This window comes from Microtus pennsylvanicus, chromosome 1 (assembly GCF_037038515.1).
Source record: "Microtus pennsylvanicus isolate mMicPen1 chromosome 1, mMicPen1.hap1, whole genome shotgun sequence".
NCBI lineage: Eukaryota > Metazoa > Chordata > Mammalia > Rodentia > Cricetidae > Microtus > Microtus pennsylvanicus.
In genome coordinates, this window is record NC_134579.1 from 50,376,354 (window position 1) to 50,395,229 (window position 18,876).

Genomic DNA, 18,876 nt, shown 5'->3' on the forward strand with positions numbered 1-18,876 from the left:
ATTTTTTTTTTTTTTTGAGATAAGGTTTCTCAGTGTATCTCTGGCTGTCCTGGAACTCACTCTGTACACCAGGATGACCTCAAACTCACAGAGGTCTCTTTGTCTCTGACTCCCTGAGTGCTGGAATTAAAGGTGTGTATCACCACCACCTGGTAAGATAATCATTTTTTATGATCCCTTATAGATATAATTTCTTTCACAACATTGCTTTGATCTTGTCAGAAATCCTGGTATATTGCAGTTTTTGTTTTCACTTGTTGATAAGTATTTTCTAATTTCTTCATTATTTCTTCTTTGACTCATTGGGTCTTTCTGTTATTTCTGTTTGTCAACTTCATACACGTTACAGTCATCTAGGAAGAAAGACCCTCACTTGAAGAACTGCCTCCATTAGACTGGTCCATAATCAAGTTCCTGAGGCATACTTGATTAATGATTGATGGTCATAGCTGACTGTGGACGGTGTTATCCCTGGACAGGTTTGATTGTATAAGAAAATAAATCGAACAAGCCATGGGGAACAAGCCAGTAAGCAGCATTCCTCAGTGGTTCTGATTTAGTTCCTGCCCTGATTTACCTCAGTGATGAACTATGGCGTAGAAGTGGACGCTAAATTAACACTTTCCTCCTAAAGTTGCTTTTGGTCAGTGTCTTATTTGGGGTTTCCATTGCTGTGGAAAGATACCATGACCACAGCAACTCTTACAAAAGAAACCATTTCATTGAGGTATCTTGCTTAGAGTTTCAGAGATTTAGTCCATTGTCATCATGGTGAGAGTATGGCAGCACACAGGCAGACATGGTATCTGTGAATTCTACATCTTGCAGGCAGCAGGAAGTGGTCTGTAGACCCTGGGAGATATCTTGATCATGTATGAGACCTCAATGCCGACCCCTACAGAATTTCCTCCAGCAAGACCACACTTACTCTAACAAAGCCATACCTCCTAATCTTGGCACTCCCTTTGGGAGCCATTTTCTTTCAAACCACTACAGTCAGTGTTTCATCATAGCAACAGAAACCAAATGAGGACAGTGTTTAATAGTACGCTGTTCAAACACTCCTGCATTGCTAATGGGAGGTCAAGCTGATACATCCCCTTTGGATATCAATATGGTGATTTCTCAGAAAATTAGGAAACAACCTTCCTCAAGACACAGCAGTACCACTTTTGGTTGCTCAGTTGTGCCACAAGGATATGTATTCAATTATGTTCACAGCAGCATTGTTTGTCCTAGCCAGAACCTGGAAACAACCTAAATTCCCCTTGACCAAAGAATGGATAAGGAAAATATGGTACATTTACACAATGGAGTACTACACAGCAGAAAAAAATTAATGACATCTTGAAATTTACAGGCAAATGGATGGAGCTAGAAAACATCATATTGAGTGAGGTAACCCAGAAAGACAATTATCATATGTACTCACTCATAAGTGGTTTTTAAACATAAAGCAAAGAAAACCAGCCTACAAATCACAGTCCCAGAGAACCTAGATAACAATGAGGACCCTAAGAGAGACATACATGGATACATGGGACATAGAAAAAGACAAGATTTCCTGAGTAAATTTGGAGCATGGGGACCATGAGAGAGGGGAAGAGGAGAAGCAGGGAGGGGTGCTTCCAGGCTTCTGAGTCCCAGGAACACCAGTCACACCACCATTCCACTTAGTGGGGCTTTGCTTGTTTTGTTTTTAAAACGATATGAAATTTTATTTTTATTATAGTCAGAGAACATGCTATGTATACCACACGTATTTTAATCTCTTTCCTGAGTTTGGAAAGGTTAGTTGTGTTGAGGATAGCTAAAGTGTAGTAGGCCAGCAGCGAAGAGGAGTGGGAGGAATTTAGAACGGAAGATGGAAGGCAAAAGAAACCCTGGGAGTTCTTTTGTTGTCATTGTTGCTTTCTAGACAGGGTTTCTCTGCATAACCATGGCTGTCCTAGAACTCACTCTCTAGACCAGATTGACCTCGAACTCAGAGATCTGCTGTGCTGGGATTAAAGGTGTGCACCACCACCACCTGGTGTTTATTTAGAGCAAGAAAAAAGGAGAAGGCCCCAAGAAAAGAAAGAATGAATGAAACGCTAAAGCCAGTGCTATAAAAACACAAAGGCCCATTAGACTGTTATGAACAACCGTACACCAACAAATTGGAAAACCCAGATGAAATGAATAAACTTCTATATACTTATTTCTGTCTAAAACTGGATCTTAAGTAGCATAAAAACTGTGTTAAGAGTAAAGTATTTGTCTCTTGTAAAAGTGTTTTTAGAACTTCACCAGTTTTCTTCCTGTTTGGCTTCAGCTTATTGTTAGGCGCATCTGTCTGTGATTGTTTGATCATCTTGCTCTTTTGAGTCTTTTATTAACATATAAGATTCTTCGTTGTCTCTTGTGACCTGTTTTGCTTTTAAATCTGTTTTGTTTAATGTTTGCAGAGCCATGCTTCTTCTATTTTGGTTGTTTTTTTTTTTTTTTGTAGGAAATATCCTTTTTTTGTACTTTTCTTTGTAACCATTTTCCATCTCGGTATCAAAGGAGATATCTTTCTTCATGGTCTCATTTGCATCTAATTTGCATCTAGACAGCACTTATGGAAATCATATTTTTAATTCGTTCTAATGTGTGTCTTTTGAATGGAGCCTACATTCTGTTTACACAAAAGTAATTTCTAATAAGGAGGGGCTTTGGTCATTGTGCTAATTGTCTTCTGGATGCCTTACAACTTTGTATTTGTTCCTTGTCTCTTGTTTTACTTTCTTCCATTGTGTCTGCCTAATAATTGTAATGACATATTTATATTCCTTTCTCTTTAATTTTTTTAGACGAGGTCTCATTATGCAGCCCAGGCTGGCCTCAGACTTGTAACGCTGCCTCCACCTTCAGGGCTCTGGGATTATGGGCATGCGCTGCTGTTCCTGCCATCCGTTCCTAATTTCTGTCGCATATGTTCTTTAGCCATTTGCTTTGGGTACATCATATTTAATACACTAAAGTTACAGCAGTTTACTTTGAATATGTAGCAGCTTTACTTCTGTAATATTACTCTGGGTGTATGTGTCTTTCTGCTTTTTCTTTTTTAAAATTCTGACTTATTTGTTTATTTTGTTTGCATGTTTGTTTTCTAAAGAGAGAAAGAAAGGGCATGGGGTTAGTGTGTGGGGAGGTGGGAAGGATCTAGGAGGAGTTGGGGGAGGGAAAACTGTAATCAGATTATACTGCATGAAAACAAATCTATTTACAATTTATATATATATATACACACACACATATATGTACACACATACTACATGCGCACACACTACAAACAGCCTCTACCACTCAGCATTGCTTTTACTCCTATCTTTGTCTTTGAACACCATGATTATAATGGGTATTGTTATATGTTGAGTTTGTACTACCTAGAGGTTCTTAAGGTTCTAGTATGTGATATTTTTGTTCATGCCTTTAATCACATATAAGAAAAGTCAGTTATTATTTATTTATATGATCTTTGTTTATGTTTTTCCTTTTTCTGGAGCTTACTCTCTCTCTGTAGTATGAATGAGCAGGTAAGTGCCATGTTTGTGAGCATGCAGTCGGAGGCATGAGGGTGACACCCGGTCTCTTCCTCATGACTCTTCGCTTTAGTCTTTGTCACAGCGTATTTCACTCACCCTGGTGCTCACTGATTGGGCTAAACTGTTTAGCCATCGCCACCCAGCGATCTTGTCTCTGCCTCCTCAGTGCTGACCATAGGCATGCTCTGTCACATGTAAGTGAGTATGGAGGATCTGTACTCAGATGCCCACGCCTGCATAGCTGTTGCTTTGCCAGCTGAGTCATCTTCCTAGCCGCCCATCCTTCTAGAGCTTTGATGGCCTGTGTGTTGGCCCACTTGGTGTGTTATCCTGGTCTCTTAGGCTCTGTTCCCTTTCTTTGGGTCATTTTTCTTCCTGCTCCTCAGGTAAGTAGAATTATCTATGTTTCTCTGGTACTTTAATTTTGTTTTACATCATTTTCTTTGTAGAAAGGAGGCGAGCAGGTCTGCTTTCATCCTGCTCGGCTCCCACATGGTTAGCTTTACACCCGAAATAGCAACACACAAACTGTATACATTTAAACACTGCCTGCCCTGTTATCTATAGCCTCTTATTGGCTCACTCTCACATCTTGATTAACCCATTTCTAATAATCTTTGTAGCACCACGAGGTGGTGGCTTACCGGGAAATATTCAGCATGTCTGACCTGATGGCTGGCTCGATGGTGTCTCTCTCAGAGAGGAGAGCTATGGCATGTGTCTCACTTCCCTTCTTCCCAGCATTCTCTTCTGTCTGCTCCACCCACCTATGTTCTGACCTATCAGGCCAAGCAGTTTTGTTTATTAATCAATGAAGTTAACACATAGAAAGAGGACCCACCTACATCATTTCTTGACTTTCCTCCCTCTTTAGAAGTTTCTCTAAAGTCTTTGTAGATGTTTTCTGTGGATGGCTTCTGTTGGTTTAGTTTTCCGTTTGTTTTGTATGCCTGCTGATGTTGATCTTGAAAACTGTTTTGGAATCTGCTGGCATTGTAACTCTGGACATGGTTCTCACCTTTGCTGGTCTTATGTTTCGTGTTGGATTTGTTGTAGGAAAGGTCTTTGTGTGGAGGATCAGCCTAAGGTGTAAATGTAAGTCTTTTCAGGCATTTCTGATATTTTGTCACCTTCTGGTCACTTATATTTGTCTTGTACACATTGTTGTTTTTAAGTCTAGCTTGCTAGATATAGCTCCAAAAGGAAAGAACATGGAACAGAGAAGGGTTTTTGAAGAAAAAGGTAGTAGTTCCTCAGATCTCCTGGAAGTCATTGTAAGCTACAGAGATGTGTGACATCAGTGGCCCTGCTGCATCCTTGGCTTCTTCAGATCCTAAGCAGAGATAATGGGAAAGCGGGGTGTTTTTGCTACTCTCCAGTTTTCAATGTGTGCACCCGCTGTTCCACGGACATCAGCACAGCTGTCCATCACAGGATAAGGAGTAAAGGTTGGGGAAGGACCACCAGTTAGGAGCTGAACTGACTTTGTAATCCTGATAGGCTCCAATGTTGCAAAGTAGTTACACTCAAGACTCTGCCAATGATGTTTCTGTCTCCATGGTAAGACAGGTTTGAGAGCACCCTCCTCTCTCTCTTCCCAGAATCTTTTCATTCTTGTTTTAATGTGTCTCACATTTTATCTTTATATTAATCCTAGAGGGCAAGTTACTGTCATCATTTACTTTTTATAATTGTAGTCTTATTATTTTTATTGCATTTATTTATCTTATGTCTAGGGACACATGTATAGAGGATGTGGCTCTCTTGTGTGCATCCTAGGGACAAACTCACATTGCCAGACTTGGCACCAAGCACCTTTGTCTACTGCCCAGCATGCACTTGATGGATAAGAAAACTTGCTGCTTGCCCAAAACTTTGTAAATAATATGTATCACAGCCAGAATATACTTGTCTTAGGGTTCTTATTGCTATGAAGAGACACCATGACCACAACAACTGATATGAAGGAAAGATATAATTGGGACTGGCCTACAGTTCAGAGGTTTAGTCTATTATTGTCATGGTGGCAAGCATGAAAGAAAGCAGGTAGACATGGCACTGGAGAGGTAACTAGAGTTCTACATCCAGATCTGAAGGCAGCAGGAAGAGTCAGTAAGCCATTAGGCCTGACTTGAGTTTCTGAAACATCAAAGCTCCCCCTTCCTCCTCACAGTGACACACTTCGTCTCCAGTGCCCACCCTTCCTCCAACAAGGCCACATATTCAATAATGCTGCTCCCTTTGAGTCTTTGGGGGTCATTTTCATCCAGACTACTACAGTACTCTATGTCTTTTAAATCTATAGAACACCCCTGAGATAACAAAGATAAAATAGTTAATATGAAAATCAGAGAAACAAACTTTTATGAGCTATTTCAAATACAAGAGAGTAGTGCTTTGGAAGCTTGAGAAGTAGAGAATGAGGTGGACTAAGACCACATAACAGGGCTACTGGGGATATAGCTCCTTTTCTAGAGAGTTATTCTCACATCCCATGGCCCTGATGTTAATCCCCAGTAACCACATAAATCAAACTCATTTTTTCTATTCTTTTTTTTATTGAAAAACAAAATTCTGCCTTCTCCCAGCCTCCCATTTCCCTCCCCCTCCTCCCACACTTCTCCCCCTCTCCCCACTCCTCTCCCCCTCCCTTTCCAGTCTGAAGAGCAGTAAGGGTTCCCTGCCCTGTGGAAAGTCTAAAGTCCTCCCCCCTCCATCCTGGTCTAGGAAGGTGAACATCCAAACTGGCTAGGCTCCCACAAAGCCAGAACATGAAGTAGGATCAAAACCCAGTGCCATTTTCCTTGGCTTCTTAGCAGCCCTCATTGTCTGCCATATTCAGAGAGTGCGGTTTTATCCCATGCTTTTTCAGTCACAGTCCAGCTGGCCTTGGTGAGCTCCCAATAGATCAGGCCCACTGTCTCCGTGGATGGGTGCACCCCTCGTGGTCCTGACTTCTTTGCTCATGTTCTCCCTCCTTCTACTCCTCATTGTGACATTGGGAGCTCAGTCCAGTGCTCCAGTGTGGGTCCTTGTCTCTATCTCCATCCATCACCAGATGAAGGTTCTATGGTGATGTGCAAGATATTCATCAGTATGGCTATAGGATAGGGTCATTTCAGGTTCCCTATCCTCAGCTGCCCCAGGAACTAATTGGGGATATCGCCCTGGGCACCTGGGAGCCCCTCTAGGTCCATGTCTCATGCCAAACCTAAGATGGCTCCCTTAATTAAGATATGTGCTTCCCTGCTCCCCTATCCAACCTTTCTTTATCCCAATCATCCCGTTTCCCCAAGTTCCCCCCATCCTCCCCTTCTCACTTTTCTCTCCCCATCTCCCCTTACCCCCCTCCCAACCCACCTCCAAGATCCCAATTTTTTTGCCCAGCAATCTTATCTACTTTCCATATCCGGAAGGATAACTATATGTTTTTCTTTGGGTTCACCTTCTTATTTAGCTTCTTTAGGATATCAAATTATAGACTCACTGACCTTTATATATGGCTAGAAACCAATTATGAGTGAGTACATCCCATGTTCACCTTTTTGGGTCTGGGTTACCTCACTCAGCATAGTGTTTTCTATTTCCATCCATTTGCATTCAAAATTTGAGAAGTCATTGTTTTTTACCGCTGAGTAGTACTCTAATGTGTATATATTCCACATTTTCTTCATCCATTCTTCCATTGAAGGACATCTAGGTTGTTTCCAGGTTCTGGATATTACAAACAATGCTGCTATGAACATAGTTGAACAAATGCCCTTGTCATATGATCGGGCATCTCTTGGGTATATTCCCAAGAGTGGTATTGCTGGGTCCAGGGGTAGGTTGATCCCGAATTTCCTGAGAAACCAGCACACTGCTTTCCAAAGTGGTTGCACAAGTTTGCATTCCCACCAGCAATGGATGAGGGTACCCCCTCCTCCACAACCTCTCCAGCAAAGGCTATCATTGGTGTTTTTGATTTTAGCCATTCTGACAGATGTAAGATGGTATCTTAAAGTTGTCTTGATTTGCATTTCCCTGATTGCTAAGGAGGTTGAGCATGACCTTAAGTGTCTTTTGGCCATTTGAACTTCTTCTGTGGAGAATTCTCTGTTCAGTTCAGTGCCCCATTTTTTAATTGGGTTAATTAGCTTTTTAAAGTCTAGTGTCTTGAGTTCTTCATATATTTTGGAGATCAGACCTTTGTCTGTTGTGGGGTTGGTGAAGACCTTCTCCCAGTCAGTAGGTTGCCTTTTTGTCTTAATGACAGTGTCCTTTGCTTTATAGAAGCTTCTCGGTTTCAGTAGGTCCCATTTATTCAATGTTGCCCTTAATGTCTGTGCTGCTGGGGTTATACATAGGAAGCCATCTCCTGTGCCCTTATGTTGTATGGTACTTCCCAATTTCTCTTCTATCAGGTTCAGTGTGTTCAGATTGATATTAAGGTCTTTGATCCATTTGGACTTGAGTTTTGTGCATGGTGATAGATATGGGTCTATTTTCATTCTTCTACAGGTTGACATCCAGTTGTGCCAGCACCATTTGTTGAAGATGCTTTCTTTCTTCCATTGTATACTTTTAGCTCCTTTATCGAAAATGAGGTGTTCATAGGATTGTGGGTTAAAAACCGAGTCTTCTAAACGATTCCATTGGTCGACTTTTCTGTTTTTATGCCAGTACCACGCTGTTTTCATTACGGTAGCTCTGTAATAGAGTTTGAAGTCAGGGATGGTAATGCCTCCAGAAGATCCTTTATTGTATAGGATTGTTTTGGCTATCCTGGGTTTTTTGTTTTTCCATATAAAGTTGATTATTGTCCTCTCAAGATCTGTGAAGAATTTTGATGGGACTTTGATGGGGATTGCATTGAATCTATAAATTGCCTTTGGTAGAATTGCCATTTTTACTATGTTGATCCTCCCAATCCAAGAGCAAGGGAGATCCTTCCATTTTCTGGTACCCTCTTCAATTTCTTTCTTCAATGACTTAAAGTTCTTGTCAAATAGATCTTTCACTTCCTTGGTTAGAGTTACCCCAAAATATTTTATGTTGTTTGTGGCTATTGTGAAAGGTGATGCTTCTCTGATTTCCCATTCTGCTTCCTTATCCTTTGTGTATAAGAGGGTGACTGATTTTTTGGAGTTGATCTTGTATCCTGCCACATTACTAAAGGTGTTTATCAGCTGTAGGAGTTCTTCGGTGGAGTTTTTGGGGTCGCTTATGTACACTATCATATCATCTTCAAATAACGAAAGTTTAACTTCTTCCTTTCCAATTCGAATCCCCTGGATCCCCTTATGTTTTCTTATTGCTATTGCTAAAACTTCAAGCGCTATATTAAAGAGGTATGGAGAGAGTGGACAGCCTTGTCGTGTTCCTGATTTTAGTAGGATGGCTTTGAGTTTCTGTCCGTTTAATTTGATGTTAGCTGTCGGCTTGCTGTATATTGCTTTTTTTATATTTAGGTATGACTCTTGTATCCCTAATCTCTCCAAGACTTTTATCATAAAGGGATGTTGAATTTTGTCAAATGCATTTTTAGCATCTAATGAAATGATCGTATGGTTTTTTTCTTTCAGTTTCTTTATATGATGGATTACATTGATAGATTTTCGTATGTTGAACCAGCCCTGCATCTCTGGGATGAAGCCTACTTGATCATAATGGATAATTTTTCTAATGTATTCTTGGATTCGGTTTGCCAGTATTTTGTTGAGGATTTTTGCGTCGATGTTCATGAGTGAGATTGGCCTGTAATTCTCTTTCTTGGTTGAGTCTTTGTGTGGTTTTGGTATCAGAGTAACTCTAGCTTCATAAAAGTAATTTGGCAATGACCCTTCTGTTTCTATATTGTGAAATACATTAAGGAGTATAGGTATTAGGTCTTCGTGGAAGTTCTGGTAGAATTCTGCATTGAAACCATCAGGTCCTGGGCTTTTTTTTGGTAGGGAGGTTTTTGATAACAGCTTCTAATTCTTTGAAACTAACAGGTCTATTTAGATTGTTCACCTGGTCCTGGTTTAACTTTGGTATATGGTATTTATCTAAAAAAGTGTCCATTTCTTTTGCATTTTCTAGTTTTGTGGCATGCAGGCTTTTGTAATAAGATCTAATGAGTTTCTGAATTTCCTCTGTGTCTGTGGTTATGTCCCCCTTTTCATTTTTGATCTTATTAATTTGCATATTCTCTCTCTGCCATTTGATTAGTTTGGATAGGGGTTTATCAATCTTGTTGATTTTCTCCAGGAACCAGCTTTTTGTTTCATTGATTCTTTGGATTGTTTTCTGTTTCTATTTTGTTGATTTCAGCCCTCAGTTTGATTATTTCCAGTCTTCTACTCCTCCTAGGTGAGTCTGCTTCATTTTCTTTCTAGAGCTTTCAGGTGGGCTGTTAGGTCTTCAATGTGTGCTTTCTCTGTTTTCTTTAAGTGGACACTAAGTATTATGAGCTTTTTCTCTTAGGACTGATTTCATAGTGTCCCATAAGTTTGAGAATGTTGTTTCTTTATTTTCATTGAATTCCAGGAAGACTTTAATTTCTTTCTTTATTTCTTCCTTAATCCAGGTATGGTTCTGTAGTTGACTGTTCAGTTTCCATGAGTTTGTAGGCTTTCTGGGCGTAGCATTGTTGTTGAATTCTAACTTTAATCCATGGTGATCTGATAAGACTTAGGTCGTTACTAATTTTTTTTGTAACTGTGGAAGTTTGCTTTGTTACAGAGTATGTGGTCAATTTTCGAGAAGGTTCCATGAGCTGTAGAGAAAAAGGTATATTCTTTCCTATTTGGGTGGAATATTCTATAGATGTCTGTTAAGTCCAATTGATTCATTACCTCTATTAATTCTCTAATTTCTCTGTTAGGTTTCTGTCTGATTGACCTGTCCATTGGTGAGAGAGGAGTATTGAAGTCTCCTACTATTACTGTGTGTGGTTTAATTGGCTGCCTTGAGTTTTAGTAATGTTTCTTTTACATAAGTGGGTGCTTTTATATTAGGAGCATAGATATTCAGGATTGAGACTTCATCCTGATGAATTGTTCCTGTTATGAGTATAAAATGTCCCTCTACATCTCTTCTGATTGATTTAAGTTTGAAGTCAACTTTGTTAGAGATTAGTATGGCCACACCTGCTTGTTTCTTAGGTCCATTTGCTTGATAAGCCGTTTCCCAGCCCTTTACTCTGAGTAGGTGCCAGTCTTTGTGGTTGAGGTGTGTTTCTTGTAGACAGCAGAATGTTGGATCCTGTTTTCGTATCCAATCTCTTAGCCTGTGCCTTTTTATAGGTAAGTTGAGTCCATTGACATTAAGTGATATTAATGACCAGTGGTTGTTAACTCTGGTCACTTTTTTAATAGCAGAGTTTGTGTGTTTTCCCTTCTTTGAGTTGCGCTGGTGAAGAGTCTCTAGATGTCTGAGTTATTGTGGTCATTGTTGGACTCCTTGGTTAGTGATTTTCCTTCTATTACTTTCTGTAAGGCTGGATTTGTGACTACGTATTGTTTAAATTTGTTTTTATCCTGGAAAATTTTGTTTTCTCCATTTATAGTGAACGAAAGCTTGGCTGGATATAGTAGTCTGGGCTTGCATACATGGTCTCTTAGTTTTTGAAGTACATCTATCCAGGACCTTCTGGCTTTCATGGTTTCCATAGAGAAGTCAGGTGTAAGTCTGATAGGTTTACCTTTATAAGTAACTTGGTCTTTTTCCTTTGCAGGTCTTAATATTCTTCCTTTATTCTGTATGCTTTGTGTTTTGATTATTATGTCGCGAGGGGATTTTTTTTTTGATCCAGCCTATTCGGTGTTCTGTATGCTTCTTGAACCTTCATAGGTATATCTTTCTTTAGGTTGGTAAAGTTTTCTTCTATAATTTTATTAAATATATTTTCTGGACCATTGAGCTGCACTTCTTCTCCTTCTTCTATTCCTGTTATTCTTAGGTTTGGTCTTTTTATTGTGTCCCATATTTCTTGAATGTTTAGTGATGAGAGTTTGTTGGACTTGCTGTTTTCTTTGATCATTGTGTTTATTTTCTCTATGGTATCTTCAGAATCTGAGATTTTTTCTTCTATCTCTTGTATTCTGTTGGTTATGCTTGTTTCTATAGTCTCTATTTGTTTACCTAGATTTTCCATGTCCAGCCTGCCCTCTGTTTGTGTTTTCTTCTTTGCCTCCATTTCAGTTTTCAAGTCTTGAACTGTTTCCATTATCTGTTTGATTGTTTTTCCTTGGTTTCCCAGGGTATCATTCACTGATTTATTCAATTCTTCAAACTTTCTGTTATACTTCTCATCCATTTCTATAAGGGCGTTCTTTACATGCTGTTTAAGGGCGTCAATCACTTTCATAAAGTCAATTTTTTCTACTTCTTCTTGATTAAGGTATTCATGTTCTCCTGTTGTGAGGTCTCTGGGTTCTGGTGGTTTCATGTTGCTTTTCAGATTGTTGGGTGAATTCTTGCATTGGCGCCTGCCCATCTCTTCTTCCTAATGCTCCCCCATGGATCTTCTTTTACAGGATCAGGTCTCCTTGTCTACTGATGTGCCTTCCCAGTGATGGCACCCCCCAGTGATGCCTCTCCTGGTGCTCGAGTGATGTCTCTCCTGGTGCCAAGATCAGATCCCTGTGCTGGTTGGGTAGCTTGTAAACAATGCACCTACCTTGCTTGCTGCAGGCAGGCTATTGAAACAAAGGAGCTCCAGCCCGCCTGGTTGCCTTCATGATTTGGCTCCAGAGCCCAGACAGGCTGAACTGGGTGATGTTATGTGCCCTAAGAGGGAAGGGAGGCAGAAGGGGGGAGGGTTCTGGATGCAAGCTGGGTGGGAAGAGAGAGGCAGTATGCAGGGAGAATAGGCCCTACAGGAAGCCCAGGAAGTATAGAGGGGGATGTGGAACTTCTGAGTTCCGTGTCCCGGGCTGCTGCCGCGGGTCAGAAACTCACCCCAATGATGGCTCTCCTGGTGCAGAGATCTGCCACCTGTAATTCTATAGTTACAGGTGGCTTGACATCTTTTGTCTCTGTAGGTACCTCTACCAGGTACACATGGTACACAAATGTATGTGTAAACAAAAACCCATACTCATAAAAAAATAAACCTTTAATTTTTTAAAAACAAAACTTTCCTTTCCAGTCTGGCTAGAGTTGGTGAGACCCTACTAGCTCAGATAAACTGTTTCCTTGGTGAACCCATCAAGGTCTTGCCCTCTTTGCTCGTATTCTCATTCCTCCTACTCTTCAATGGACTTTGGGAGCTTAGTTCAGTGCACTGATGAGGATCTCTACCTCTGTTTCCATCAGTTGCTGGATGAAGGTTGTTTGGTCATAGTTAAGATAGTCATCAATCTGACCACAGGGCAAGTCAAGATTGTGCTCCCTCTCCTCTAATCCTTAGGGTCCTAGCCAGGGTCATCCTTGTGTTTTCCTGGGAATTTCTCTAGAGCCAGGCTTCTGTTAACCCTATAATGTCTCTCTCAATCACGATATTTCTTTCTTTGCTACCATCTCTATCTTTCCTCCATCTCAACTATCCCATTCTCTCAGGGTCTCCTCAACTCTCCCCTTCTCCCTTTCTCTTCCCTTTTTACCCTCCTTTCTCCCCCACCCTCATACTCCCAATTTTTCAAGCAATCTTATCTGTTTCCAATTTCCAGGTGGATCTATATATGTTTTTCTTTGGGTACACCTTATTACCTAGCTTCTCTAGGATCATGAACTATAGGCTCAATGTTCTTTGTTTATGGCTAGTATCCACTTATAAGTGAGTACATACTATGTTCATATTTCTTTGGGTCTGGGTTACCTCACCCAGGATAGTGTTTTCTAATTCCATCCATTTGCATGCAGAATTCAATATGTCATTGTTTTTTGTTTTTTTCCCCCACTGAGTAGTACTCTAATATGTAAATGTGCCATATTTTCTTTATCCATTCTTTAGTTGAGGGGCATCTAGGTTGTTTCCAGGTTCTGGCTTTTACAAATAATGCTGCTATGGACATAGCTAAACAAATGCTTTTGTAGTATGATTGAAAATCTTTTGGGTATATGCCCAAGAGTGGTATTGTTCCTCTGAATGTGGTTGACAGTTGCATGGCTAGAGCAGACTGATTTATCCCTACTGCATGTACTGGCTTTTGAGGATCCTATTCTCTTAGGATGTATACCTTGTTCAGCCTAGATATAGTAGGGATGGACTTGGGCTTTCCACAAAGCAATGAGCCTTACCTTCTCTGAGGATTGGATGGGGGTGGGGTGGGAGGATGTATGGTGGGAATGGGAAGAGGAGAGGGAGTGTGAACTTGGATTGGTATTTTTTTTAAATCTAATTAAAAAAATAAAAAACAGTCTCAGAGGAAAAAATAAAAACAAAACTTTCTTCTCCATACTTTGAGAAAAGTATGTCCAACCTGATATATGTTTACAAATTTTATAACTTATAAAAACATTAAAACATTATCTGGTGTTGCCTTGTATCCCTTTTTTTTAAGTTGTGCTTTTAGAACCTGGTAAGACACTACGTTTAGCTCTTCCTCCCTCTTCTTCAAGGTGCTTAGGGTTCTACTACAGTTTGAGAACGGAGTTTAGCAGTTCTCCATAGGCGTTTATATGATTTCCAAATTTTTGCTCTTCTAATAATGCTGTAATGTTTTCACAGCTGTACAATCCCTACATCAAAGGATAAGAACACAAAAGTGGTCTCCTAAGATGAAAACTGTTTCCAAGCAAGGAGGGAATAGAACTCAGGGTTAGGGAGGAACATAAAGCAGTCCAGGAAGAAACCAGAACCAGAGATGATATAAGGATTCAAGACAACTCTAGCTGTGTGATAGGAGTAATAAATACTTCTGGCAGTCATTTTAAAAGTGCCCTTTACAGTGTAATTAGCACAGCTCTTCCTGGGAATATTTAAGAATAATACTTTAAATGTCACTGTGTTTTATTGCAACAATAAAGATGTAACTTTTTATAACTGCTATTGTCTTTATTTTCATTGTTAAAAATGGTGCCCGTTTACTGCCCATGATTTGAAAATGCAAGAGCAGATAAATCAGCAAACATATTTTAATCTCTAAAGACCCAACTTGGCGATAACCAACACATCAATCTCTTATTTATGCATTGGCTCCTACACAGCTGAAACCATATTGTATATGTGCTTGCATCTAAACTCTCCGAGTTAATCATCTTGACTGTGTTGACTTGCAACATTTGTATTATATGTTGTCTGTTTTCTTTCCTTCAGGTAATAGAAATTTAACAGTGTTTTGGGATGAGTTCAAATACCAACACAGCAAAGACACGGACAGGTCTGTAGAGTCTCTCTTGTGCCGAAGAAGACAAGCCATGGCTATCCCATTCATCCTACAGTGTGGTGAGTGCTGAATGCCACGCTGCCAGATAGTCGTGATTTCCTAAATGTTCAAGTCATGGTGATGAAAGGACAAGAGGATAAAACATGGTGTTTCTTTCTAAGGAGGTTTCTGTCAAGGCAAGAGTTTAAAGTAAGTACAGTAGAGGACGAGTCAGGCTAGGGAAGGGTTGGATGCAGAGTTCTTTGAACCTGCAGTGAAAAAAAATGGGGTGAGGAAATGGAGGAGAAAATTTCACGACAGAGATATGGGATAGTCGTTATGACAAAGCTGAGTGGAGGTAAGGCCCAGGGAAAGAGGGTCAATCTCAGAGATGCACCTTATTTGAAATATTTGTGATGGAGGACTAGAAGCAGCCACTTTCCTACTGTATGTAATACTTGTCTAAGACTAACAGGGATTCTGTAATCTAATAACAGAATAAGTGGAGGATGACCAAATGATGAAAGCTAGAAGCATTTTCTTGGGTAAATGCCTTTATGAGGTCTGGAATTCTAGGCCTAGTTTTCACTTTGGTAAGCAGTGGGGTATTGGGAAATTCCCGGTAGAAGGAGAGCAGCAGAGAGTCACGGAGCACTGGGTATGATTTCAAGCCACTATATGGAATGGAAGACAATGTGCTTTCTTCCCTAGCAGTTCAGTGGGGGAGAGAGATGGGTGCCAGCAGAGTCCCTCCCATGTCTTCTTATGGGAGTGGTTCAGGGGAATTGATGAGTAACTTGAAGGAAGGCAACTCCATGAAGGATGACTTGGTGCAGGACCAGAACAGAAGGGAGGTCAAACCAGTGATGGTAGAGTTCCTTGTAATAGAAGACCTAAGGGACAGGTGTAAGGCATGAACTAATACGTGGCAGTGCAGTTTAATACAAGGAACATATAGAACATGTTTAGAAAGTATGACTGAGGTAACTGATGACAGCCTGCCAGCTGACAATTTTAATGGCCAATAATAAATGTATCTTTGATACCTGCCAAGTACTTAAAATATAGTCTCCAGTGGTGAAGGGGTCTATAGGATGGGGGCAGTCATTGTATCGCTCTGAGAATTAATCTCCTCTTGAGAAAATGAGCCTGGTGCTTATAGTTACATCATAAAGTTGTGAATATATAATCTAATAAGTGTCAAGTTTGCTAAGTGGTCAAGAAAGTGTTTCTCTGTGTTTATTTTCATCATCATTAATACTAGGAAGCCATTTTAACCTTAGTTCCTCTTTATATAAATGCTGGTAGAAATCTTATATTTTACAGATGTTTGTACTGAAACAGAAATTAAGTCATTCTCCCAAGATCCACGGGCTGTCGGAGGTGGTTCAGGTGCTCCTCAGCTCTGCAAACTGCTTCTACCTCAGAAGTGCACAAATTGTTTACCTCTGTGTCAAGAGGGAATGCAGGATTAAACTTGGCTTTAGCCTAAAGACAGCAGTGTGCCTTGGATCTTAAAGAAAGGAGGAATCGTAAGGGAAAACACACAAAGCAATCAGAGTGGATTGTGGAATAAGGGGACCCTATGGACGGAAGAAGGCAAGGTGTGAATGACTTACAGATCTTCACTTCCTTCTTAGCACGGTTGACCATGGAAAGTGGAGTAGACTGGATTAGGCTGGAAATATAAGAGTCAGGTCACTGGAATTCTTAGCGGAAAAGAGAATGAGATCTAGCAAGTTTCCTTTACTTCAAAGGAACAGCATCTAACTTGGAGGGAGCTGCAGCAGTGATGGTGTCTGCACGTTTCTTGACAAGCTTCTTGCATAGCTCACAGAAGCCTGGAATAGCCGTGCCAGCAGGCATGGGATGTGTGGTGAACGCATTACTACTTTGGGCATCTCGGAACCAACTTGTTTTTGTTGCTGTTGTTTTTTAATGATGCGTTCACTTCTTTCATGTTTTTCTCCTGATTGGTCAGATCTTTGTCTCAAATGGAGAGTCCTGCCTTCCCTTTCTAATTACCAGGAAGAATTCCCTGACATGTGGATTTGTGCTAATAATCCCAACAACCTGGAAAACAGGTACTGTGGATGAGTTTTTGAATAATACCTTATCAGTGTAGAATTTCCAAGGTGTACCTTACAAGCCTTGCACATGTTAGCTGTAGCAAGATTTTAGCTTAGAAGCCAGTTTCTCTTTAAACCCTTCTTTAGCTCCTTGCTACCTATGAGAACATTGTTTTCTTAGTGTATTTTTCTGTCTTTTAAAGGAGATCTGCTGCAACAAAACTCAGGTCCTGGGGTGTATGCAGCTCCACCCTTCCCTGGCAGGAAGCCTTGGCCTCCTGACTCTGTCTTCCCGGTTGTTCACAGGGCACACAACCTGATCTTACCAGAGTGTTCTTGAGAGGGTACATCCAGGGGCACTACACTCTTAGGCCATGTGTTCTTTTTCACTATTTAAGTCATATATCGATTTCATCACTTTCTCTGCCGGAGGAAGAATTTCAGACTAAATGGGAAAAAGGGCTGATTAAATATTGATGGCTGTCGATGTTCTTACAAGCCCGTTTAGACTAATAGTCTTTCCCTAGGGAAAAGGAGTTAATCTTCCTTTTTAACAGGGGCATCCTCGCCCCAGCATTGCTTTCTATACAAACGTCTCTAACTCTTTAGGGCCGATGGGTAAGAGGACCGCTATTGCTAATAGTGACACTAAGGGTCATAATTCTTGTTGAAGCATTTTTATCCAGCTCTGAAAACAAAACCCAGAGGCTTGGGAAGCTGTTCGTCACAGCTTTCTTTACTTCCAGTTTCCCGGCAACCCTGAACTGTCACGCTCCTGCCCTCTTCCCTTAGCAACTAGTGATGCCTCTCAGAGCATTGCAGAATCGTCTTGAGGACTACATTAACTTTGTCCCTTTCACTCATCCAGATAATACCACTTGCAAGGGGTGGTAAAACAAATTTAGTTGTTTTGACAGAAAACTGATGGACCTTGAAAATCTAAACTCCAGAAAGTGCTTCTATTTATAGTTTCCCGACGCCTCTGAACCTTTAAACACGCTGACACAATATTGACCATCTGTATCTCATTTCCACTGAAAAGATTATAATAAAATATGCATAAAACAGCAGCAGGAGGCTTAGCAAGCTGTAAAAGCATCTAATTGAGAGCGGGCCCTTCCTGCATGGGGCACTGAAGATCAGTGGTGTAGATAGGATGACTCCTAGTGGAGACTAGGGCTCTGTCATGTGATCTCACTGAGTTCTCTGATTCAGCTTTGGTGAGTGGGCCTGCCTTCCTGAAGAATGGGGCTTGACATATGCCCAGAGATATATGCCCTGTTAAGTTTAGATAGAAGCATATAAAATAAATTCATCTAAATAAAGTGAAATGGTTGTGTATGCACTCTGTGAGTGCACGAGCTGAGTCTTGAGATGAGACATGCCATTGTCTGTACATCCAGAGAACACAGCTGGAAGTCCAAAGCTGCTTCCTCGTTGCCCCCAAAGTCAATGCCAGCGGGTGGCATTTGCATGTATGTAAAAAATTGAACTTGAGACAGAAACATCATGCTTTCTCTTCTATAGGATTTGTACGTTACGCCATTTTATTTTTACAAAGGCCCTGGGAACTCATCCCATTTCTAAGAGGAGAAGTCTCAGATACTCAGCAGTCTTGAGTGACATGCTAGGGATTCCCACTTCAAAGTGAACCTGAAACCAAGAGTCAGATACAAAACATCCTATACATTCCAGGGAACCCAGTTTACCTACATACATTTAATAATTCAAACCATCGTACACATGGTAGCATTCAAGGCCAGCAGCCGCTACAAGGTAAAACGGAGATAGTCTTGTTGAGGCTACTGAAGTCTTGTTTGTTTTCCAGTTTGATCACAGAGGGAAACGACATTTTTGTCACAGTCGCTGAGAAATAGCTACCAGCACACTCCCATTTTATTCATGATATGCATTCATCTGTATTGAGTTCAGGGATCACCAAACCCCAGCAGGACAAAACTGATG

At 40.6% G+C, this 18,876-nt stretch overlaps 1 protein-coding gene across 1 annotated transcript in view; it reads left to right on the top strand.

Annotated features, from left to right (window-relative positions):
- The window catches only part of Morc1 (MORC family CW-type zinc finger 1), a 192,738-nt gene that overhangs the window by 111,023 nt on the left and 62,839 nt on the right, over positions 1–18,876 (top strand). Inside the window, exons 15-16 of the mRNA XM_075992002.1 lie at positions 14,794–14,922; positions 16,824–16,926. Of these exons, the coding sequence (XP_075848117.1) occupies positions 14,794–14,922; positions 16,824–16,926 (232 nt within the window). The remainder of the gene's footprint in view (positions 1–14,793; positions 14,923–16,823; positions 16,927–18,876) is intronic.